Source organism: Tetrao urogallus (genome assembly GCF_951394365.1).
Source record: "Tetrao urogallus genome assembly, chromosome: 5".
Classification (NCBI taxonomy): domain Eukaryota; kingdom Metazoa; phylum Chordata; class Aves; order Galliformes; family Phasianidae; genus Tetrao; species Tetrao urogallus.
In genome coordinates, this window is record NC_136818.1 from 55,196,067 (window position 1) to 55,222,324 (window position 26,258).

The window sequence follows — 26,258 nt, forward strand, 5'->3', positions numbered from 1 at the left end:
AAAAAAAATGTTGAGTCGGTAACCCTTCTTTCCCTCCATTACCCGCACGCGATGGGAAGGAGAAAAACACTGAACAAAATCCCCCTCCTGATTTCCAAAGGTTTACTGAAGAACTTTCTCCCAGTGGTGTCAAAGGCCAAGAAGATGTAGATTGCTGTGACACACAGCAGTCCTGATGTTCCACGTACCAAAGACAACCACGGTGCTACTGAACTCTGATTAGAGGCTCTGTCTCCCGGATGAGCCATCGAAGAGCTTCATGTCGACCCTGCCTCTCCAGTTCTGCTCCAATTACTTCCCGGCACTTTTGATGATAGTCATTCACCCAGTTACACTAGAGAAAAGGAGGGATACAACATTCAGTACAAACACAGAATAGCTGGTGGCTGTACACAGCTATAAAGGCAAAGACATTAGTAGGGCATTGTGCCCTTTGGGACTGGGCTGTGAGGCTGGGATGACATCCTGTCCCACAGACAGACCCCCAATGCATTCTGGTGACTTGTAGATTTGATGAGAGAAGGAACTGAAACAATCAGTCCTGGGCTTTCAGAGGTGCTAAAGTTCAGTTCAAATGACTGTTCAAATAAAATCTGCAAATCACTGCCTCCAACAAGTCAGAATAGCTACCTTGGCACAGTCTAATTAAAAGCTTTGCACATTTGTAATTCTGAACAATGCACTGCTGAGATACAAGTTGCCCTATTGATCTCAACAGGTAACCTTAAGGTAAATCTTGGCACTGTTCATAGTCCTCTTCAGATAAAGGAAACACAAAATGGAATTATCATTCAGAGTAGCAGGATAAGCTGAAGAAAAATGAACAGTATGATAAGAATCAGCATGAAACACACCAAGGTGAAGGTAATGGGAAACTAAAGAGAAAGCTATGGTATAAAGCTATTTAGGAAATAAATGCTGCTGAGCAAGTATGACTGATGTCTACCCAGAGGCCATATGCACTGCAAAATGTGGCACTGCTGAATGGGATAGATCATGATCAGATACAGACAGCAACACAGGGCAGTAATTAGTGTAAGTCTCTGGGGAGACAGCACCAGAGTCTGAAAATGAATGCAGGAGCCGAAAAAGACAACACATGAGAACAGCAAATACAGTATTAAAGCATCACTGGAAGGCCCTCGCTGCCTTCATCACAGAATAATTCAGATAAGAATTCTGAAGTCATCTATTCCACCCAGCCACCCACAACTGGATCAAGTTGAAAATGAAGTCAGGTTCTTCAAAATCACTCTCTGAATCTTCCAACTAGAACAGAGGACAATGGTTCATGTAATTAGAACAACACAGTTCTAGTGCATAGAAAACAGTGGAAACCTGCTCTTTTCACTTACCTCTTTTTGTGTCAGCAAGCTAACATCAATCATTTTTGTCTGAATTGGAACCAGTGTTAAGGGTTCAAAAGTTAGGCTTCCTCTGTTTTTGAAGTTGTACTGTAAAAGACAAATGAAGTTGCAAATTTTTAGAAATTGCTCTAGCAAGATCATGCTGTTCAGCTCATATCATCACTGACCAATAGAAAAACATCCTCATATCATTCAGATAAGAAGGTAGCAACTTACCAAAACTTTTTCCTCATATATCAAAGAGATAATCTCCATATAAATCTTAGTCATTTCTTTCAACAGTCACTTTCTAAAGAGCATGTCCAAGTCACAACTGTACAGGACTTGATGACCATACAGTAACTTCCAATCTGGCACTTCTAAAAGCATATCCCAACCAGACCTGAAATTATTATGTCAAAATCTATCTGTGGTTTTGGTTCTACTGCCAGGGGGACTGACCTGACATCAACTAACGCTACAGGAATAAATCCAAGTGGCTGCATTAAAGAAGGTTCTGGTCATTGATACCCAGACAGAAAACATTTTAGAACAACTCTCAAATACGTATGTTAACCCATGGAAACTCCGCTGAAGCAGAACTGTCTTCTGTATCTCCATTAACAGAGGAGACTTAGAAACAGTCTTCACCAAAGCAGGGTTTTGGTGAACAGCAGTCTTGAGTAGGACTAATTGTCCACAGCACTGTCCCACCTCAAGTTTTATGACACTGAGTCACGAAGAAAGGTACAACTTGTGCAGGTTATTCACCTTGGTTTCAGCAGGGATCACAAGGACAACATTTTCTATTCGGATCCCGAAGGACCCATCCTCATAGTACCCAGGCTCTGTAGAAACAGACAGTAATTAACCAAGACACACAACTACACTATGAAAGTGCTTATTCCCTATGGCAAAACTTCCCCTTCATAGCTTTAGTTCACTGAGGTTGCTAAACAATCTTGACATCAGGCACCCAGAGAGGCAAACAAATTTCTGACTCTACTTAATCTGCACAGAAGCCCCGAGCAAGGTGACAGCAGAAGTTCTCAAAGAGAGGAGAAACCAGACAGACAGCCCTCAAGCTCAGAGAGTTTCCTTTCAAGTCAAGAGAGAGCACCAAGTACATGTTCCAAGTACCAGAAACTCTGTAAGCCTTCATCTCTTTATAAAAGGCCAATAGGAAACCCCCTTTCCTGAGGTTATTTTAGAGTTCTCTCCTGACTCCCTGAAAGACTTGGCAGTCCTGAAGGAATGCAAGTCTTTTAGTAAAACCCACAAGGTTGTTTATTTCTTACTGGAAAAATAAGGCATGTATTAACTATTTCAAATTACCCATAGCATAGCTCCTGAAAAATCTCATGTTCACCATGTTCTGTAGCCAGCTCTTCCACTGCAGAATGGGAGGCAGCGTGCCAAAACTACTATGGTCAGCAGCACAGATCTGCTGAGGTTTGCACTTTACAAACAAGGAAGCAGGTCTGCAGAACTCAACTGAAAAGATGCTTTATGGTGACAGCTAAAATCATAGTGTCTTTACACAGAAAGCTTAAGTGACAAAGTAACAAACTGAGGAGGCAGGTCCAGAGCTTACAATCACATCCTCCCTTCACCACTGAGTTATTCTCCCTGCATCTTAAGATCTTGGTCCCTCCCTCAATAGCCAGAAAGAATTGTCAATGTTAAATACCATCAGAGACGATCATGCCAGCCTCCAAGGGCTCATCTGCAAAGGTTTTGTAGCTAATGCCGCAAGGACCTTCATGTACATTTAGGAAAGAGCCAACTCCATGTCCTGTCCCATGCAGGTAATCCAAACCACAGTCCCACAAGGCAGAACGGGCAAAGGAATCTAGAAGGTGACCTGCAGGCCAAGGGGAAGAGACACACATGGAAAGAAAACTTGATCAACTCAGGCTCAAGTCAGGCTTCCTCACAGACTGATAATCACAGAGGGTTCAAACCTGGAAAATGCACAAAGAAAACAAAATTTTTAAAAGGGGAAAAACAAAAGTCATTGGTTTGTCAGAAGTTACAGAGCAGAAGTCTGCCATTCAAACTCATCCTCATTGAAAGAACCCCTCTCCCATTCAAGTTGCACAGCTCTTCAGAATACAGCCTGCAAAACGTTGCACACTGCTGCTTGCTTTACTTGGGTTTTCAAGAAAGAGTCTAGCAGTTAAATGGCCCACAAAGAATTCAGGCAGCTACACGAAGAGAACTTCGTGTGGAAGACCTGGCAATTCTACTTGGTGAATTAACCAGCCAAACCTCTTGCCTGGATTCCATCACTTCAGGCATTTTCAACCAGAATGCAGGGGATTTCTGTTGCCTGCATGCAAACATCAATCATGTGCAAGTGCTGACACTCCCTGTACTGCTCATTTCAGTTGGAGTTTCGCATACCAGCAGCCAGATGCTTTTTCCTCACATACATAAGAATGTGAACTAGAAGCCACCCTACAAAGAGGCATGCTAATGTCAAGCTTCTGACTAGAGAGAAAAGAGCTTGCAGCATTCACCAGCAGTGAACGTATATCACATGCTCTCCTGCACAAAATCAAATCAGCTCCTCTATGTGTTTTTCTGCCACACTATTCACTGATGAAAGAGATTCCACATTAACTGGAAGAAAATTAGTCTTTTTGAACTGGAAAGTGACCTATCACTTTGATAAGTCTTAGAATAAAAGCATAAAGACAATCTCAGAGCACAAAAAGGCCACAGATGTGCTAGGAGTGCCAGTCACTGAGGAACATCACTGTCACCCTAGAAACAAAGCACTCAGAATACCCTTCAGATTTCTCTCTCTAAATTTTCATCACTGGTGGCTGCTAAAAGAAGGGGAAATCAATAATCCAGAATCCAACATACTGTGATGGAAACAGACACAGACAGTTACACCAACATCTGCCTAACACATCAGGACCTATCAATCATAATGCTGCTTTCACATCACTTAATGGTTCTCCAGAAGTCACCATCATGGTCAAGCACTCCAACTCATCAACTTACCTTTGGTTCCATTTGGGAAAATGGCTGCACTCACAGCTATGTGTCCCTTCAGGACATAGGTGAAGCATTCCTGCCAAAGAAATGTATACTGTAAATAAAAAGGGAGAGACAAAACATTGCCCTTCCCCAGAACAGAAAGGAAGCATCTGGTAGCAAAATGCAAAGGATGTGGAAAGACCTGCTCATTTCCTCCTATGGCAATGCAGTGCAAAAGCAAAGCACAAGCAGAAAAGAGTTTAAATTTCTCTGAAGATCTTCCTCAGTCAATATGGACAGTGCCACAGACTCGGACTGCAAGTTTAGCAGCAGGATTCACCTGACCTACATGACTGATTTTCTTTGTGGCTAGGAGCTTCACTTCCTAAGCATATCCTATTTTCATCACTGAGCAAACTACAATAATTGGGTGTTAATTAAAGAAACAATTTAAAATAAAGAAAATTATATTGCTGAATTTCTAATGTGGACCTCCTCAGATCAGTCTCAGAGTATTTTTGACACAGTACAGTAGACACAAACTACTAATGCAGCTCTACATTAGACACTGAGGTTTAAGCTAAATTAAACTCCTGTAGTACCCCATGTTGGGCAAATCAGTAATGTGTATCTTCAGCCCACTCATTTTATTACCTTGTAGAGAAGACATGCTATTTAGTAAATCAGAGGTGTATATTTTGAGATAAAAAACAGTGTCATTCTCTAAACACTTTATATTCAAAAAGTTCAAGTCTGACAGCTTCCTCTTCAGTCTTAATCAAAACGTTGTCACTTTCATTATTAAAGACATAGTACTTGATAGATCCCTTAGACAGCATAGCAATAAGGCACATCACTAAATTTAAGCCATCATTATGATTAAGTATCTAAAATAAGGGTCAAATTGCAGAACACGCTGAGATGGTAACTTACTTTTTCATAGGCTGACGGTGTGCCAAAATGCATCGTTCTGGTCACATCTGTTGTACCATCTCTTCCAGAGGCAAACAAAGATCCAGGAAGAAAAGAATAGGAGAAAAAAAGAAAGATCAAAGTGAAAATGCATTGAAAAAACAAACAAAATAACAGTCATACCGCAGAAAAACAACCAGTCTAACCACTGGGTAAAGTTATCTGCTCTGTGCTACATAAAACTGATTGTATAAAAGATCCTAATCCCAAAAATTCCTGAAAACGCACATTCTCTTTCAAATATAAGGATCTCAAAATTCTTCTCAAATCAGAATCTAGGCTGCTCATAAAAATCAAGTGAATTTGGGGTTCAACTGTTTAGCTGTTACCTGCCCACTTGTACACAATAGAGAAGGCCAAATTTATTCTATTGTATGAAAATTGATTCATTAGCAGCTTGAAGATATATGTTTATGTCCAAATTACAGCTAACAGCTCAGAAGAAGGATGTGTAAGCAGGTTTAGTGTCCTTTTCATCCTCAGAAACATGCTACTAGAAATTATCCATCATTTGGATAGGATTTAGTCTGAAACATTCAGAAAGTTCCTTATGCAGATATTATTTTGAGCCTGCTGTCAAACACAGAGGCTCTCGAAATAATGAGTTACCTTTGAAACACTCACTCCTGTATCAACACTCTTCCCAGCACATACAGGCCATAGACACAAAGAACTCACAGTTTAACTTCTCAGTGGTGACAAGCTGAGCATCCCTGTCACAATGCTCTGCTGAGTGTCATTGATGTCCAGCTTACATTCTTTTCAAAGACTTGCTTTTCATAGTGGCACCAAGGAAATTGCTAATTAGGCCATCAGAGGGGTGGGGTAAAGATCTCATTGTAAAAGCCTTATCAAAGGATGTCTGCATTGTTCATTTTCAAAGCTCTTCCTGACTGACAAAACAAAAAGGCACAGCTCTCAGAGGAACAGCCAGGTCTATCCTGCATCTCTGAACAAACCACTTCTCATACATTTACACTGGTTGAAAACACTACTTCCTTCATTATCTGTGGAGTCTGAGCTTCACAATAAGCAGCTGCAGAGAACTGAGGCCACTGCCAAAAGAGCAGAGAGTGCATCAAAAGACATGACACCTGCCCAAAAACATACCTGACACCCAAGTGGCAGAAACTTTGCACCTGAGCCTCTCTCTGGAAAGGCAAAAACTGCCACAGGGCAGTGCTATCCTGCTCCTTTGCCCCACCTTGTTCTGACCTCAATATCAACCAAATCATTACCTTCTGCCCACATTCTGGTAGGGTAAGTGCCTTACTTAGCTGTGCAGGCTGCTGTGTGGGCAGCCAAAGGCTAAACCTGGATAGCCAGACTTCCTTCCAGCTCCCCACAACACTAACATGATCATCAGTGAGCAGAGCTGCAACAAACAGAAACATGCCCCACCAGCTAAAGCACAGCTACAATCACACTGACAAAAGGACTCAGAGAAGCCCCAGTCAGCAGCCCAGAAACTAGCTCCAGTGCCTTCTGACTCAATCACCCACTGACTGATGCTCCTGGCTACACTCGGAATCCCACAATCTTCCTTCACATGGGATACAATAAGCAGGATCCCTGCAAAATGGCACTGCAGTCAAAATTACACATCACCATGCTTGCCAGAGCAACTGCAAGCTGACTCTGCAGGGCAGTCACTAGGAGGAGAAAACAGGGGTTCTGTCCCATTCATCCCACTCACTTGTACTGTGCTCCTGAGTCCAGCAGGTAGATCTCGTTGACAGACAGCGTCCTGTTGGTCTCAGGAACTGGCCTGTTCAGTTAAACACAAAGTTGTTTGGTCCACAGTTTTAAGGCCTCCAGCTCATATCTACAACCCAGAAGCCTTACCAGGTGCTCACTTGGATGCACCAGTTCTGATTTTTTGTGGCAATTATGGAAATCTAACATGTAGTAAGCCAGAGATCATACTAAGGAGTTTATTTTCTACAACAAATAGCACTGAAGTACAGAGAATAGGTTTCTTGCTTCCAGCAAAGCCTTCAACATCTGTTCCTGGACGTACTGAAGAACAGTTTGCACTTCATATTTGTCCTTCTCAGACTTCTACCCACAAAAAAGCCTTTTTCCATGGACCCTGAGCAGATCAGCATCATAACACATGCATGCTGCCAGCAGGAAGAGATCTTTAGTTAGTATGCATGGAAGCTCTGGTGGAATAAAATAAGATGGCAAACAGTGACTACACCTCCCTGGAGTACCCTGTTGTGACTCCACTAAGAAGCTAGACAACTCACTCCAACTATGTTTGCTGATGGATGAAAGAAGCAGCAGTGTTTCTCTTACTTGTAGTGAATGATGGCTCCATTTGGACCAGTGCTCGATATAGTAGCAAAACTCAATTCAACAAAGTCTTTCTGTTGGCTGAAAGAAAAGATGGTGATCACAACAGCACATGCAAGAGGAATACAAAAGATGAAGTGAAACTGAGGATGGGGCACTCCATCTCAGCCATCCTCTTAGCCAAGTTAGCTGCCTGGGCAAGAAACACTTCGGTAGGGAAACCATGCACATCCCAATCCTATCCTTTCAACAACATGGAAAGGTTTTCCACCTCTATCCTTTTCTTACATGTAAGGTTACCACTCATACTACCCAGGGAAGAGATGTCCTCAGCAGTTTCTTCTTTTTACTTACTTCCAGGCATTTCTAGAGATCCTGTTAGATATACACTACAGTATCTCTCAATACTAATTTTCCATCAGGAGAGAATTAAATCAAATGCTTACATGAGCTCCTCTGTGGTAACAAAGCAATAGTCTTATACTCGAGTGTTATAACCTGCAGCACACCTCATTGCTATCTCAAAAGGAAATCAGAGAGGATCCACTGGGCTGGGACTCGGACCTTCTAAGAGACCCAATTCTTCCCCCAACTCTTTCAAATGTTCAAGAAATGCTGGAGTTATGGTTTGTCCTCAGGTGAAACATACCTGCAAGTGAGCTGGATTTCTACAGAATAAAATAGTAATAAAGGAAAAAACTGCCCTCACGAAAATAAAACAGGGGATTTACTTTTTACCTGCGAAATTCCTCTGCTTTGTCTGCAGCAATTATTTCTGTCACTGTTCCCTTTGGAACCTAGTGGACAAAGATTCAGGTTGAATTAGTACACCAACAAGCAAAGAAAATGCTGCATGCTTCAGCAGCAGGACCCCCTCTGAGCATTATGAAACCCAAGCTCAAAGTGGCCTGTTCCCAGGTTTTCTGTCCTCATTCCTCAGTAACTACAAACACAAACCCAGCAGTATTGTATGTGGCATGTGAGAAGCAGGAAGCTGCTCAGGGCATGACTGCTGAACCCTGCCCAGGGACCACTTAGTGCAGTATTGATTTCTCTGAGATACGCACAAAGTAACAACTCACAAGGCAACATCTCTTCAAATACAAGTTACAGAAAGTTTAAACAGTCTCATCCATTTCAACAGAATATGGTATTAGCAGAAATTTTATGCTTCTAATCTAGAGATGGAAGCAGTTGCAAGAAAAACAAAGGATGTTAGATTTTACATTAAGCATGTGATAAATCGAAATCTGTGAGCAACTGAATCAACCTCCCATGGATAGAACAGGCAAAGGAGGACAAGGGAGAGGTCTCACAGCCCTTGGAACAGGTTTCATGAAGCACTGAGATATGAAAAGGCACAGTCTGGAAGGCACCAAATCATTTCCATAGGTGAATTCAACGGATGCAGACAAGCAGGAGCATACCAGCAGTGCAGCTTTACAAGTTACTATGTAACATCTGGAACTCTGTATCTTCACTATGTACTTTTTACTCAGTCTTGAGACAAATGAGTAATCTCACTTTATTTCATTTTTACTGTACATGCCATGACTGCGCCTCTCCACTCTTAAATACCAAATCTGTCCATGCTGCCAGTCAGTGCTGACAATCACTGGAATACCTGCATAGTATTGCACCAAAACAGAGATTATTTTATGCTTTGCACTACTAAACCAGCACAAGATAGTGATCACCACTACATTAAGCGTATTCATATCACTCCTCACCTGCTCTGGTTTTGGTCTTTGTAAAATAAACAGGAATATGTTTTCAACAAAACTTATTCAGCCTTAGATAGAAGCATAATTGAAATTCCCCAAACCAAAGAGAAGAAACCCCACTTATTTCCCCACTTGTATCAAAGGCATTATAAAGAATGTTACAATTAGTCTACGCTAATGGAGAATTTTACTTAGCAATAATGTTTCCAACTTAAAAATAATAATAACAACAGTAATACACACCTCCTTCTCCAACCAGTTAAAGAGCTCACACAGGGCAACAGCATCTTTAATCTGTGTTCAAATAAGCACATGAAAATGGAATTGTGAAGAAGAAAAAAAAAATATCAAGCCTCAGTACAAATACTGCTCTTGACGAAGCAATTCAACCTGCAAATTTCAGAAATACAAACTAAGAAGTAACCTGGTCTTCCCAACTTCTGGCTCTTTTAATTACTGAAAGTATTGGAAACATATGAGGACAAATACATAAATGTTAATACAGGTTTTCAGCTAGGATGCATCTTACTCTGAAGAATTACCAAGTACTCAGCAAACACGGCTGTATGATTTTCAAGTGTCTTTTAAGCATTTCAGCTCATCAGAGGTAACCATGCAACACATCTGGCCATGCAACAGGGGAACATGCCCTTCTCTGCTCAGTGCTTTTTTTCCTTATTAAAACAAACACTGAAATAACAGCTAGCAGATCACAAGAAAACAGCAATATGAGAAAACCCCAGAACTGTCAGCTCTGCTTTCACTGGCACATTTCTTCTGTTGTGAAAACTTCTGCTTTAAAACTAACACAAAATAAACACCAGAGAATTTCAGCTCCACTGTGAACTTGTTTTGCAGGCAGCTTCTTTGCTTGAAAATGTGAAACATCCTGGGAAATCGGACTCATTTCCAGAGTGTCACAATGGTGATGCAAAAACAGAGCGCTCTAAGGATATTAGCTGCTTTTGACAATCTTGGCCTGTATTTGCACCATGTGTCAATAACTGTTCTATGCTCTTTAAGCCATGTTTATTCAAGTGGTAAAAATTTTAAGATTTCAGTGAGACCAGCAATAGAACTATCAGCAGAGAAAAAACATCCCTTTGAGGGCTCAGATTCTAAACACTTCAAGTCTGCATGGTCTTCCAACAGAGCAAGGTTGGCTCCTTGTGCAATTAAAATCCTGCTCTCCGCTCCGAGGGAACTCTAACCAAAAAAGATGTGTTTCAACAGCAGTAGGCAACCTTTTTTACTCTGCTATCCAAATTAGTACTTACTCTTTAATCCCAAACGCTAAAATTGAAAGGAAAATACCATTTCTTCCCCTGAAGATAGAACAAACCTCCTGCCATGTGCAAGGAGACTCTCAAGGCTTCACTTACATGCGCTCTTCTCATGCCTTCTGTTTCCAATGCATTCTTCACAGCTTTTGCAATGCAGATGGGGGTATATGGGGTGAGGTACCGGTAAGCCTGCAGCAGAAGGACAGGATTACTTGTGGATTAGTCAGACTATGTAATCCTACAGGTTTAATAACTCAGCCTGGCTGCAATTCATACTTTGGCAGTCTTTCTCAACCTTCAGCACTGAGATACTGATGGCATACTGAGGAATAAAGAGCAGGAACATCTCCTGACTAAAGGAAAAATCAACCATCAGGGTAATCCAGGGAACTGAAGGGTTAACAGCATGTCATGAAGCAGGATCAAGACTGGATATGCTAAATATCGTATGAATATCTGAGCTATGGCTTTCCTGTTAATGCTGTACCCTAAAGAACCAGAGACAGCCAGGGAGAAAGACCAATCCCAGGGACTCAGGGGGAATTTCAGCTATGAAAACAGATCTCAATAGCCACCCTGACGTGTTATCTTACTGCTAGCATCAGGGAGCAAAGGGTAGCCAGCCCAGGTACTGAGAGCTGGAGTTGAACATGGAGAGCCCCTTAAGGGTCTGGCTCTTGCAGCAGAGAGTACCAGTACTTCTAATGATCATCAGCTCTGACAGATACTTCAATAGCCCAAAAACCACGAAAAGACTTTACAAAGCTGAGCTTTACATACTATCCTCTTCTGAAAGAAGCTTATGTCACTGGTTTGAGACAAAGCTTTCCTGTGTATCAAGAACTAGTAACTGATCCCCTTCCACTGCGTGCTTCCCCAAACACCAGCTACCCTTAGGTTTGAATGCTTGGCTGGTTCTCTGCATATCTTCAGAAATTCATTGAAGTTCCTTATCAAAGTTTTACCACAGTCAATATCAAAGGATGGAACAAAAGTGAAGTCTTTTGCTCTACAGTCCTCTGTTATGCCCCTACGAGGAGGATCAAAACACCTATGCAAGCAAAGCCCAAGCAACACACTGTTTTCATGCTCTCAGTACACCAGCATACAAATAAACACCACTCAAATCTATAGGGAAGGTCCAGCAGACCCTCAGCAAAGACCAAATTTGCAGTTTCCAAACTCTTACATTCTTTTAGCAGGAGAGTCGCGCTACTTTAGACAGAAACTGAAGTATCAAAGAAGCCATGGCAAAATTCTCTCAGAGCAAGGACAAGATTTTCCAACAGCTAGATTTTGTATTAGATCAACTTGTCTTTTACAGATACCAGCAGGTTCTATTAATCTTCTGTGAAAAAGCATATTTACATGTAGTTGTAGGCAAACCCGTAAAGGGTTTGCAGATCTGTGTTTAATAACAAACTGGATTTTTGCCAATGTCAATATTTGGCTTTGGTGGAAACAGGCAGCAAAGGGACTTAGAGCACCGAGGTTCTTCAAAGCACACCAGATCAGCTGCTCAGCTGTTATGAAGTGGTGTAGAACTAGTGAAAAACACCCAGCACGAGGAACTGGGAAATCTCCATCTCTGTCAGTGCTTTCTGAGGTGTTTTTAATCAAGATATTTCAGTTCCTCAGTTCCTATGCTCTACAGCATAGAGCTCCTTGAGGCAGGGCCTCTCCCCACATATACAGAGGGCATCCAGCACTGCAATGGCTGTTTGCACTGAGAAAGGGACCTATGGCCCATTCCTTAATCTAGGCCAGACCTGCTGTACTTGTCCATAGGGATACCCTGTATGAATCAGCTACAGCAACTTACCCAAAGTGGGGCTATTCTATTGACACCAACTACAATACAACAAGAGGTTCTCTAATCTGAAGACAAGAGGTTAACAACGATTTATCCTGGATGCTTCACCAAATCTATGCTCAACAAAAATCTAACCTCAACAAAAGGCAGTGGGCAAAATGTCAGTACTCTGTATTCAGATGCTACTTGCACCTAGAAATGGATTGATGGTGTCAGAGAATTTAACCCTAAGCAAAGGTAAAATATGCCTGTCTTGCTTATGTACCATGCCTTGTGGTTTGGTTATGCTTGTTTTTTAAACAAATGTGCAATTCTAAAGTAGTAAGCTTGGATTGTTTAGTAACTCAACATGAACACAGATTCTGTTTTGTGGGTCTGGTCTTCCAAGGCAACATCTGGAAAATACCCACTCATCCCTGATTCCTAGCCATACTGCTGTATAGTGTATTTTTTCACAATATTTTTTTAGTACGTGCTGATGTAAACTGGATGATGGTCCAGAGACAATGTGATCTATAGTAAACGAGAGATGAATACACATGCAATCTGACTTATCAATCTATAGCTGCTGTTCTGTCCTAACTTGAGCATCTGCTTTCATGACTTCCAGGTTGAAACGCAGGACTCCCAGACAGCCAGGTTCAAGTACAAGGGTAAGATACAGCACACAGAGCTGTGCTAAAGTTATTTAGATGGTACAACTGTCCCTCAACAGATGTGCTCGCTTCGCGGACAACCAGCAGCTCCAAGTTATCTGTGTACTCACAAGGGTCTTTGCTACAACAACTCTTGTATCAAAGACAGGAGGGGCAGAGTGACAAGACATCATACATCGCCCCACTTATTTCAGTGGCTTGAGGATATAAGAGGAACCACCTTCAGACACTCAGACCAAGCCAGTGCTTCCTCTCAAAAGTCCAGCCCAACTTTCCTGCTTCAATTCCCACCTCATACTGCTGGTTCACATAATGCTGATGCTCCAGCTATAGGCACACTGACCCGAGTTCACCCTGCTCTCCCTTTCCCTCCCCTCCCTCACTGTACTTGTCTTATCTTAAGCTGACAATTCTTTGGGTAAATCAGCTTAGTGAGTTGGAAGGGCAGCACCATCAAGAGCACCCCCAGGATTAAACAACGTCTCAATACCTCAGTATGGCTGGATGCCTTCCACTCCAGCCTGCAGCACCCTTTGCAGAGGGGAAGCTGAGGCCAGTTGCCCCTCGTTAACACCATTCCTGACCACACCGAACATACAGTAGAAAAGCCTTTTTCCTTTGCAAGAGCCACACACCTTGGGAATGGCCTCAGTTAGAGCATAGCTGGATTTGTCACTGAGCCACACTTTCTCCTTGGGCGAGAGGCCTCCACCAACAGCCTGCAGTTCCGTCAGAATAGATCCATATGGCATCACTTGGATTTTAAATTCTGGTTCCAGCATACTGTCAAGCTGTAAATGCTCCCTCACAGCCGGGTCCATCATCCGGTCACCATCAATGAAGAGCCTGAGGAAAAAAAAAAAAAAAAAAAAAAAAAAAAAATCAGAGCAGAGAGGTAGGACCACATCTGACAGCAGCTAATCTAGCTGGTAGGGAAGGTAGGGAAGAAACCATGCTGTTTTGGTGACATTTCAGGAGACGGGAGTTTATCAACTATGCCTTACACTCTGCTCTCTATTGTTTTATCCAATGGCCTTCATGCAGCTGAAATTCTGCTTTGAAATTACGATGTATCACCCTGCTGAGAAGGAGCTGACAGCACTTTTGTTTGTATGACATTCAAAATGGCTGAATGCCATCAATATGCTTCAAGCAAGAGAGAGAAACAAAGTATATAATGGCTATTCCCTCATTTTTAAGGGTAACATCTCAAAATGGAAAGTCTACTGTTGCTTTAAGTACTGTACTGTTTTCTGTTTTCACTGACCTGGAAAGTTCAGCTCACCCTTCACACACAGCCTGTATCAATCAACAAAGGTTTTACTCCAAATGCATCTATCTAGCAGCTTGGTCATGATTCTAAAACACCTGTGCTTGCAGAAGCTCATTTTATGGTGCAGCCACAGGAAAGAAGCCTTCTGTCATAAACCAGCCCTGAACTTCACTATGTAGTCTCAGAAGCTTTGAAGCAACTCATCCATGGCACTAGAGAGAAGTCTTCCAATACCCAGGCTAGTATTCACTCTTACCTGCTTTTCACCCAGGGCCCCAGGGTGACACAGAGGGATCAGCTGTCCTGCCCAAAGTCACCCAGAAAGTCAGCCAAAGTGCTGAGGAGCACAGCAGAGCACTTGGCTAACTCTCTAGCTCAGATCAGTGGAAGAAAATTAACTAATATCAAAGACAAAAGGGTTCAGAAGCAACATTAAAGCATCGGAGCGCAGGTGTTTTAAAAAGACGAAAGCTTTGTTGAAACAGATCTCTCAGAGAAAAATGCATCCTGGGGAACAGAAGAGGGGAATACAAGCACCTGATTGTGTTCATTCCTATGACGGCGTATGCAAAAAACACAGGATTGTACTCAACATCAGAGCCTCGGAGGTTGAAAAGCCCTGGAAAATAAGAATGCCAAGAATCACAGTCCTGGTTCATCTCTTGCAGCATTGAAGAAAACCAAAATGCAGTCAAGCAATGAGTCGTCATGAGTGCAGGCCATGGGTTCAGCTCACAGCCAGCTGTCCCCACATCCTACTGTTTTTCTGGCAATCCCAAGGTTTTGCCAGGAGATGGCACCAGAACTGCAGTTTAAACACCATAATCCAGCAAGAAAACTAGGTTTTAACTTCTAAAGGAGGGCTGGCTGAGAACAAAGCAGGTACAGGGGAAAAAAAAAAAAGTTATGGAAGTGTAAAAAAACAACCAAAAAACTGTATTATTTGTCCTTTCTTGTCTGTGCAGTGTGGTAAGAGCTCATTTCCCAACTGCCAGAAAAGTTCAAAGTTAAAACAGGATATATTATTTCATTCCAATTCTTCTTTTGATACTAGAGGAAGGAGGGAAACAATAAGCGATACCAAAAATGCCTCTTTTTTTGGCCTCTTATTTTGGCTTCCAGTATCTCAGAATGAAACTGCAGTCTTCATGTTTTTTTCCAACAAAGGTTCCTCACAACAGCATACAAAGCCAGGAGTGGAAGGAGATGTTCAGCATTTCCAAACTTCCGATTTTAGGGTCAAATAAAAACCCCAGGATATCCAATTAGCTGAAATGAGTTACTCAAGGCAATAAGACCAGCCAGCAGGACAGCTGGGAAAAAAAAAAACCAGCATGTCCTAAATCACAACCCGGACTGCATTCATTGAACTGTGCAAATTCTGCCATGAAAGTAAAAATAGAGTTAGGTTCTCCCCAGGGAAGGAGCGGGTCACTTGAAAGCAGGAAAGAGCCACAAAGAACCCTTTACTGTAAGGGTAAAAACTTCCTTGCTCAGCCGATTCCCAATGCAGTAAGGAGGCAATAGACTTCTTTGTAGCCATCTCTTTGTCTCCAGAAACTCGTCTGGAGTTTAATACAGGAAATTGAATTAAATAAAATTAAAGAGACCTTTCCATTCCTCCCTGAGCTTAGGACAAGAAATTAACTAGGCATGTGGCAGTAAGTTTCTCTCATGACCTCCTTTGGTCCATCTTAAAAACTTTTGATTCATAACCAAGCTTAGCTTTGCTGAAGTTATTTAATCTGAAACCACCTCAGGGCATCAATTTATCAATAATTTAATTGGAGATGCACCTGAAAAGGTGAGACGGACAATCTCTGCTCACATAGGAATCCCCAGAGAGGAGTCATATTCACCACTCCTGTAAGTATTTCTTTCATTAAACAAGCCCTGTGCTCAGCGTCCCAGATCCAGGAGAGCCTACAGACCTCCACATGCCGGCTTCTCCTAGTGACAGTGACTTTGTGTTTTCAGTACTGGAACTAGGAACATGCCATTTTTATTTTTACTTTGTCAGATTAGACATAAAATACATACATTAGCACCACACATCCTGCCAAGACTATCTTCCCACTACATCAGTCTGCACGCTGGGATGCACAAATCCAGTAACAAGAGTCACAGGGAAATCACTGCGGTTTCTGGACATGCACCCTTCCTATGTTTGGGGCTGGGAGCCACGATGTAGAGACGTAGTTAACCTGGGGTCTCAAACACAGAGGGGACCTTCTAACAGGACCCTTGGATACTGAGCTGAAGTGATCTGCAAACAAAGGTTGACCTCTGACATTCACTTTAACCAAAGCATTTGCTAAACTCTGGAGAGGTAGAGATCAATGTAAAAATTTGTGAAGATCAGAAAGATGACTGTGAACCCCACCCCTGCTTTACGTAAACAAAGCCACATGTTGCACTGCTTTGTTTGTAGCACAGCCCCCAGAGCAGAAACTGCCTTCGTTTTCCCATAGGATGAGGCAGCATGAAGATATTTTGCAGTCAGAAAATCTCACAGGTTTTGGTGGGTTTTTTTTTTTGTTTGTTTGTTTGTTTTTCAGGCTGCCTCAGGCTTATATTACAACCTTACAACCTTCCCTTCTCCCAGGCTGTTACTCAAAGTTGGTGATTTGCTTGCATTTCCTAGGCCAAAAATGTACTCAGGAGTTATACTAGTGTAAAAAGGCAATGCACAAAAGTACAGATTCATCATTTATAACCTCGTTTCTTAACTACACTTGATACAAGTTAACCTCTTCCAAACACACTGGCTGACATGAATGCCTCTCACTCTGTTAGGGTTCTTCCTTTCTAAGACGGAGGGAATTTAATAGGAAGAACACAAAAGGAAAAGGCAAAGACTTACATGCTACTTCATCCAGCGCTGTTACTACAAACCATAGGACTTTCCTCTCAGCCATTTTTGAACGGAGGGCTACAATTTTATCTCTCCAGCTGACCCCTGCAAAACACAGTGTGAAAGGTTACAGTCACCAACTTTACTGGAGATAAGGACAGAAACACAAATGCATGGGATTCTGGAGATATTCAAAGCACACTTTTGCCTGCGCTCTTCAGTCCTGCCTCATAACCTGATACAAACTATCTCAAACAACTTGCTCTCTCCAGACATCAATATATTTGTTTAGAAGTTATCCAGCTTCTAGCAAACGGTCATATGAACTTTCAAGGACAAGAGTCATTAGTCCGACCACTTTCTCAACCTAACTACAGTGGATCATACTCTGTTCCAGTAGAGTTTTTCTCACTATTTTGTAAGACAAAACCAAAGGGAGACAGGGCAGTAAAAATAGTCCGCCTATCGGCAGTGAAGTTTCTCACCTGTGTAACTCAGGTCTAGCATGATGAGAGGCTTGCAGGGCCGCTGAGGACGGTCTGTCCAGATTGTATCAATCAAGTTTTCTTTGACAGGTACAAGATCGTGGCCAGCACTTCTCAAGACTTTGGACATCCTCTTCCACTGGTCTACCAAAGGGAAAAGACTTAAGAGGTTTGTTTCAAAGAATGCATACCAGTTGAACAACAGTCCCATTAACTGCGAGCGAACTTGGGAATCTGGGTCTCCTTTCTTTCTAGGCTCCCCTTCCTCCCTTTCCCATAAAAGGCAAAAGAAAAACTATTTTAATTTCAGTTTCACAAATGCAGTCAGAAGCAGATAGAGAACCTTGCAGCCCAGGAGTTTCATGCTACTGCTGAAGAACTGCTAAGCTGGGAGACAGAAGACACCATAAGAAGCCACCTCAGAGAACAATATAACCATCTCCTCTACTCCTGTGCAGAATCATGTTAGATCTAAGCTAGCTGAGAGACACTGCCATGGGTCTGATTCTCTGCTCATCTGAACCAAGGAAAGATCTTCCCTGTGAACTTTCAACTGGACTGCATGTTCTGAAGCATGAATATACAAATACTTGTTCATCTGATACAATTGGCACCTCTCCACAAATGTGTTTCCTACAGAGAAAACTGCAGAGATGCTGAAATCACCAAGCAAAAGGAGCAGAGTGAGTTCTGCTTTGGTGTTCTGGCTTGTATGTTGGCCAATGCAAGCCTCTTTGTGCTGAAGTGCCTGTGACAAGCACAGAGGAAAGGAGGTGGACTGGGACGCTGCTTTGCAAATAAGGTTACTCTAAGTCCATCGTAAATCCAGAGTTATGCAGCCAATGCACTGCTGCAAAGCTCTCACAATACATGCCTAAAACCAAAATCCAACCTATTTTGCATAATGGTTTAACTCACCACCACCTCATTTAAGCTGAAACACAGCAAAATTAAGCTGTGTATCATCAGCAGCAACAGAACAGCTTAGCCAGAGAAACAAGGAAGCAAAATTAACTGCCTGGCCCAGTTATGAAATGAAGTAAAACCAACCAGCTGGAATTATGAAAGGGTCCACTCCCACCTTCGAGCCTTCTGGGAGGACGCTCACCAGCCAGTCTTCCTGAGTTGGTGTATCTTTCAGACCTTCATTGATTAAAAAAAAAAAAAAAGAGGTTCAAATAAGGCATCACACTACCCAAAAAGTCTAGTCCAGACTTCTTAATGCATGTCAGCGGGCAAGAAGAGTCACAGGACCCTAAGGCAGGAGCAGGATCTGACAGCATACCTAAGACACCTCGTGTGATGGGGTACCCCTACAGCCCATGCTGTACCATGGACAAAGTGCTCAATCAGCCTGCACTTGTTCTCTGTTCCCACCCTCCCACATACCCATTTTCATGAGTGTCCAGTTGCTATCCATTTGATTTGCTGCCTGCAGGAAGTAGCGTCCATCTGTCCACATGGCTGCGTGCTGCTCAGTTACGATGGCAGTACCTAGGTAGGAAGGCAGAAACATGAGGGTATTTAGAGGTCAGAAGCCACTGTGCAAAGACACAGACAGTAGTGAGCGTGTTTGAAAAGAGCCTAAATCCCCCTTAAAAGCAACTTGGCTCACTGTTCATAGTCCTGTTTCACATTCACCTCTTCCCCTACACTATGGCCTTCAAAATCCTACCACAGACAGTACATCCAGCTATACAGCTTAATGAACTGCCTCAGATACATTCAACTTAGGCATATCTCATCCAGTGCAACTGGGTAAATGAGGCTTTCCTAATCTTCTATAACAGAGAATGTGATTTCCACCTGCCTGTTGTCACACTAACATGTACTGTGCATCCCAACACCATTCCATCTTCTTACAGGGAGGAAGCTGTGCTCTGGTAACTCACAAGAAAAAGGTGTTACTGGGCTAGCAGAAGCAGGTATCACTTTCAGATGTCAGCTGTATCCCTTTCCCAAACAAGACAGCTTTAGCAGAGATGGTTGAACAGCAACAACGAACAGAAAATTCTGCTGGTTTCAGTATTTGTCCTTTTTCACTAACTCCAGATGGAGGGATGCAGACAGACAGGAACTGAAGCCCAGATTAGCAGAGTAGTGTCTCCAAATACAATTTTTTTGTCTTCTTACTAACCTCTGCCTTCCGAAACCCCCCTTTCAAGATGCTTCAGCGTGAAAATGTATGAAACAGAAGTGTTTTCCATCAAGTGAGTTTAAAAGGTGAACTCCTGGGTAGTACTTCACTCATTTGCTGCAAGCTAGGCTGGAAACACAGACCTTCCAAGTACATAACAAGGGCCCAAAATAGAGAGAAAGGTTAAGAAGAGGCCATAGGGAAGGCATGAAATTAACACAGGATTATCCATTAGCATCTGCCTGCAGCCCTGAATTTACAAGCTTCCAAATGAGGTCCCTGAGTAGTACACAGGAACTGATACACGGACTCTCCAAACACATAGGCAGCAATACTAATTAAGCCAATTTACAACTGGGAAAAAAAACACCTAAACAGATTAAAGTGACTTTCCAAAAATCACACAGCAAAGAAAGTAACATAGGGTACATCTAGGGTAAAAACTAGGTCTCTTGACATAGACCTATCCTAGAGCCAAGAAAACATCCTGTCTCAGCAAGATAAGTAAACTTTTCCACAGCGCTCAGTTTCCAAATACAACATTTTGGCCCTGTTCTTGTTTAAACAAGAGGGCTAGCTAAAATCCATCTACTACTCACCCAACCCTAAAGGGCAATGTAAAAATCTGTTCTTGCTGCCTTCTCATCAAAAGAAACGAACATAGGCTGTGAGCACCACATTAAAGAGTTAACAGGATTTTACTTTGTGAGAGGTTCATTCAGGGGTCAAACATTTTCTGAAAACTTGTTATTGCACTGATATTACATAATTCCAGTGGGCAGCCAAGACATTATTCTGCAGATGCTGAAGTGAGAGGAGACCATGCAAACAAGCTGGATAGGTTTCCTTTTCCACTGTGCCTCTATGCCATGAATGGGACTATTTCTTTACAGGGGAATTCTGTAGATTAGCAAGAAACCAAGTTCTGGAAAAGTACCTGCAGAGCCATCAAAGCCAGAGATGAATGCCCGTCTGCAATCACAGGGTGCAATGTACTCGCTCTGGAAAACAAAAGAGGCAGAAATTATTTATAGCAACACGGAAAAAAATAAATCAGCTGATGACAAAATACTCTGATAAGCTTTTTTTTTTCCCCCCCTAAAGGGCGCCACAGAAAGAAATTAGTTAAAAAAGCCTGAGCTCTACTCCACCAGAACGTTTAATCATCTGTGATTATACTGTATTTACATCCAACTGGTTTGGGGGCTTTAGCGCATTTTTTTTTGTTGGTGGTTTTTAAGCTGCAGTACTTTTCTCCCATAAATGTCTGTAAACACTGAAGTGCTTCAGAGTTTGCAGATGTTTACTTCACACTCAGCCTCCCCTTTAGGCAACAAACAAATGCTGCCTTTGAAGCTGCAATGTGAAAGGAAGAGAAACCAGAAGCGTCCCTTGATCTTGAGACCATAGTAATCAGCACATAAAATCTGCAAAATTCACTATCTTCAATGAAGTCCCCTCACTAGAATTTAACAAAATTCCTTTAAGACTTTTTTTTTCCCCACAAAAACATCTATGTGATTAAACTATGAAAACCCTAAGCCCTTTGGACCTTACAAAAATAAGATGCCGAACCTCTCACTTCTACCCTACCTACTCAAACCCCATCTACACCAGAAACTAAGGCTTGGTGGGTAAGAGAGAAACCCAAGCCCATCACAAACACACTTCTGCAGGCACTTTTACTGGCAGCATTATGAAGAGTCTGAGAACACGCAGATACCTGCCAGTCACAGAAAGGTACCTTGAAATGGCCACACATCATTTGTATGGGATTCCATTCTGGCAAGTTCGGAGGTCAGAAATGCTGAGCAGGCCTGTTCACTAACTAGCACAACTCAGCAAATCAGCTTAATCCAGGCTGACAGCACTCATGTTCAAATTGCAAAAACCCTGGATTTGTACCTTACAAATGGTCTGAAACCAAAGTGGGCTCCTGAGCCCAGAAAGCTGCTCTCTCCCCAGCTGTGGGGAGACAAACACTTTGGGAAATGAGCTGAGAAACCACAGCCCAATTCTCAGGAGGTTTTAGCTCCTGCTATGATAGATATTGCATTTCTTGGTCTCTGGATATGACTATTTTTAAATCATCTGCTCATAAGATAATACTCCCTTCAAATCTGCTCCTCTTCACTGTTCTCCTAAAGAAAAGAGAGGATTCAAAAGCGCAGAAGTGAGAAGCACAAATTGCAGTTTTCCTCAATCACTAGCAGCCAGTATTTGATTTCGGTCTCCAATCACTCCAACATCAAAACCCTTCCAGAACAGCCATGTCTCTCCTCTCCTAGGAGGAGTTATCACCAGTCTCCACTAACCTGCTGTAATGGAGTCTTAGAAAAGCAAAACCCACGGCCCAAAAGAGGATCTGGCTGAGCAAGTTTTTGCTCTTGACAGCCCAACAAGAACCCTGGGATTACACACAAGAAATCCCCTATTTTATCTGACCACTAATAGGAAGAAATAGGGCAGGTATCAAACTACAACTGCCTCCAGCTCTGCAGCAGTCCCACTCCCTGTGCCTCTTCCTGTTCAGCCCCCAGCAGGCTGTCACACACACAGCAGCTGCAGGGATGAGAAGGTCCACAACATCCCTCAGGCTGGGATGATGCCCTCCATGCACTTCTAGGTGATGAGGCAACCCAACCAGTGCACCACTAACTCTCCTCAAAAGAACAAGGGAGACATCAGTAGGCAGAGGACAAAGCCGTTCCAGGAAGACAGCCAAATGCCAGTTCCTGTAGGCACCCATCTCCCAGCAGCAGAACAGGGTGATGCTGGACTGGAGAATAACCTTTCATTTCAAAGTTTCCTAACAACCATTCACCCTGTGCACCTCTACAACTCCTCAGCTGGGGTATCAACTCCCCAAGGGTCCAACACCTGCATGAAATGTTGGACATTTCCCAATGTGCATCATATCGTAAGGATTTCTAAAAACAGACCAGTGATTTATCTTCCTTTTCTCTTAACCACCACAGCAGAGAGCCTACAGGCTGTTTTGTTTGTCTATCAGTTTTAGATCTGCTACAAGTTGTTTAAACTAAAAAAGACTTGATTGAATGGGAGACATCTCACGCTGTGTCATTCACACACAAACCCAGAGAGTTTTAAGAGTTTACAATGAAGTGGACAGGGTTCAGGAGGGCTTATGAGGGATCTGGAGGGGAAGAGGATTCATTCATCTGTCAGTTTGAATTCCTGCACTCCCACCTGTTCTGTTCCATGCAGCAACCCCCACTGTGCAAAGATGAGCCCGTACTTTGCACAAGCTAAAATTACAAGGGGAACACCTGCGTATGCCACACAAAGTACAGGCCACAGCAAGGTATTTCCCTGGGGCTTGTCTTGCAGCTCCCATGGCCTTCAACCTGGACTTTCTCAGGCTTTTTGTGGCTGCTCTCCCCCATGCCTGTCAGTCCCAAATGTGCAGACAAAATGGGGGCTGCATCAAAGAGGCCCTCAACCAAGCCAGGAAGAACCTAAAGAAACGAGTGGTGCTTATCACCAGTCTGCATGGCTGTTCTTAACATCTAAAAACTTATTCTGCTCAGGGCATTCTAATGTCAACCAAGAATAGCAATGAAAACTGCAGTTCACTGGCCTTAGTGCTACCACACCAATGCCATTAAAGAACACAACCTGCTGTGTGCTTGGAGGGAGCTCAGTATTTACTGCCAAAAGCCTAACTGCATCAGTAAGATCTGGAACAGGTCAGTACAACCTGTGCACAAGCCATATCCTCTTTTGCTTTATAGCTCTGCTGATTCCTCAGCTAAGAACACGTATTTTAGAGGAGCGGAAGATTGCATCTCTGTCAATCCAAACACAGTGACCTGAGCTGGGTAGGTACCTCCTTGATCTGGAAGATCAGCCAGATGTGACCAAATTTGTTTTCACTGAGTCAAAACCTGAGGTGTGGAAGCCAGACCCAGGTTAGCTGTGACTAGCTCAAAGTCCAAGCTTCAATATAAACATTATTCTCTCCCATTAAGGAGGAAGTTCCTCCAATCTCTGAATATCCTCACAGGATAGACTCCAGATTCAACGTCAATTAGATAATTCAACATAAAAATGGATACTGCATTTACAACTGCAACACCCCCAAAAGCTTAGACAAGTTTTCTTAGCAGAGCCACAAAGAAAATAAGTACCTCACTCCCAAAAGCACAGCATTTCATCCCTTCACACTCCTTTGACAATTCAAGCACAATACTCACAAAAGCAAGCAGGATTTTTTGTACTTCAGCCCACTTTTGGCTCTTCTTTCTTAACAGCCTTTGGACTATCCAAACTTCCAAGGAAACACCTCCTTCTAACTTAATAGCAGCACCAAAATTTCAAAAAAAAAAAAATCAGAGGAGCCAAAATTAACTGCTGGCTACAAAAGCCACAAACCCAAAGTATTAAAAGCCTTGGGTAAGCCAGAAATAGAGCCAGCTGTGTGTGAGAAGCTCTGCAGGTCCTTTATCTCCTCACACAATTAAGCATGGAAACCAGAGGAAAGAGCTGGTGGCAAGCCTCCAGGCAGCAATATAGCCTAAGCCTTTTGGCATTGGCTGGAAAACCAGTATTAAAAGCATTACAAAAGTCCAAATATTCCCAGTGACAGTGGTTACTAAGAAAAGTTAATCAGCAATTTGTAGCATCAGTCCAATTCAGGAATTGGAAACCAAAAAGGGAATGTTTCCCCTGGTCTAAAACCAGTGTCAATACCACAGGAGGGAAATCCCTCTTTGTTGATATGGATCCCCAGGTAGCATCAACAACAGCTGAGAGAGGCAAAGGCAGGAAGTAACTCAGGCTACAGGGAGGAAAAGTGTCAAGCTCAGGTATCATCGAGCCACAGTCTTCTGAGTCACAGCCTGTAAAGTTCCTATTTGCATACAGGAAACAAAGACTTGCTTGGAACACACAAAAGCTGCAAATCTCAGCTCATCACAAGATATCTGGAATCAGTAAGGCTATTTTGGGATTACCAGGTTTCCGCCTATGCTTAAATCTGCAGCAATTCCCAAACCTCACAGACAGACAGAATCCTGCACTAGCCAGTCAAGAGGCACCAAAATCAGCAGCTTTTAGTAATCATTTCCATTTAGATAGATTCATTCTCCAAAGAAACCTGATCAACTTGCCTAGCAGGAAATAGCAACATGGGGTTCTCTACTTAACTGCATTCTGTCAAGGAAAAAGAGAGCAACAGAAAAACCCAGAAGTCCTGAGGGTCACATTCTTCAACTCACATGACAGCACTTAACATCTAGTGAAATGATACCAGAGTTATATATGGACAGAGGCAGCTTGAGGCAGGAATGTAGCAGACAATAGCAGCTGCAGAAAGCGCCTCCCCTCTACCTGCCCAAGTTTGGTCTCCATAATAGGAAACATGATGCTGCACATACGCTCCCAGGGCACAGGCAAGTCTGGACCCAGCACACCTCAGTGCCAAGTCGAGGGCAAAGGTTCTGACTGAGTTGCATTTTACTCTAGTACACCCTAGGGTAAAAGAGAGCTTTGGATGTGAGCCAGAAAAGCTTCAGGTCTTTTGTTTCCTGAAAAGGCTGAGGAGGAAAAAAAGGCCTTAGCTGTTCTTAGGTCTCCAAACAGAGCAGATATGAGTAAGACAAGCAAACAAACAGGCTGGGGAGGTAAAAAGCAGGTCAATAATTTAAAAATAATGTCATGAACTACACAAATCAAGAAAAACAGTGGAAGCAGCACACGAAACAGCTGCCACCACGGGTTCCCATGTTGAGCCACTCCTCTTGTCTTTAGCACACAGAACTGTCGGATGCAGATCAGACTCCAAAGGAAAGTGTCATTGTGACATCCTCTTTTCCTGCCTCTCCCAAGGCTCTCTGCATAGGATCTGAAGAGCTTTATCATAAAGCAGCAAATTCCAGCAAGAACTGGATCTAGCAAAGGGAAAGTTCTCAACCACCAGATATAAGAGAATGTTTTACTCAGGAGGTGCTAACGGGGAAACTAAAGCCCAGATAATGCTTTTTCCTCCTCACATAAATCCATACTTTCCACCAGTCAGGATGGGGACAGTAAGTGCTCTGGCAAGCTCTCTTTTCTCCCCGGAGACAATATGATGAGAAATTGCTGGTGGAATATCCAGGCTGATTTGTTACAAGAACATAAAAACTTCAGTCTCTTGAATAGATTCCAGAAACGTTTTCCAAAACAATGGTTCTCAGGTTACTCAGGCTGTTACTCTAGAAACATGAGAGTTAGTGAACGAAGGATGATTTTTGTTATCCCTGGCAAGAAAAAGTAAAATCATTCCCATAATTCATCCATCCATACCTGGTGAGCATCTCCGGAGGGCACTATGTAGGCTTGCACAGGCTCCTGGACATACCTAGGACTCTTCATGACCTGCCGCAACTGCTTCAGCAGTTCTGTTGTAATTTTTGGACTCAT

The 26,258-nt window shown here is 42.7% G+C and overlaps 1 protein-coding gene across 1 annotated transcript; it reads right to left on the reverse strand.

Annotated features, from left to right (window-relative positions):
- Positions 1-26,258, reverse strand: XPNPEP1 (X-prolyl aminopeptidase 1; the record flags this gene model as incomplete). Its single annotated transcript, XM_079536105.1, has 19 exons — positions 1-334; positions 1,356-1,454; positions 2,118-2,194; positions 3,037-3,210; positions 4,362-4,431; positions 5,271-5,331; positions 7,006-7,077; positions 7,611-7,688; positions 8,346-8,404; positions 9,575-9,625; positions 10,714-10,803; positions 13,719-13,929; positions 14,894-14,975; positions 17,220-17,315; positions 17,696-17,839; positions 18,746-18,838; positions 19,085-19,189; positions 20,770-20,833; positions 26,142-26,258. 19 exons carry the CDS (start codon positions 26,256-26,258, stop codon positions 206-208), a joined length of 1,872 nt encoding a protein of 623 aa, XP_079392231.1. The 3' UTR covers positions 1-205.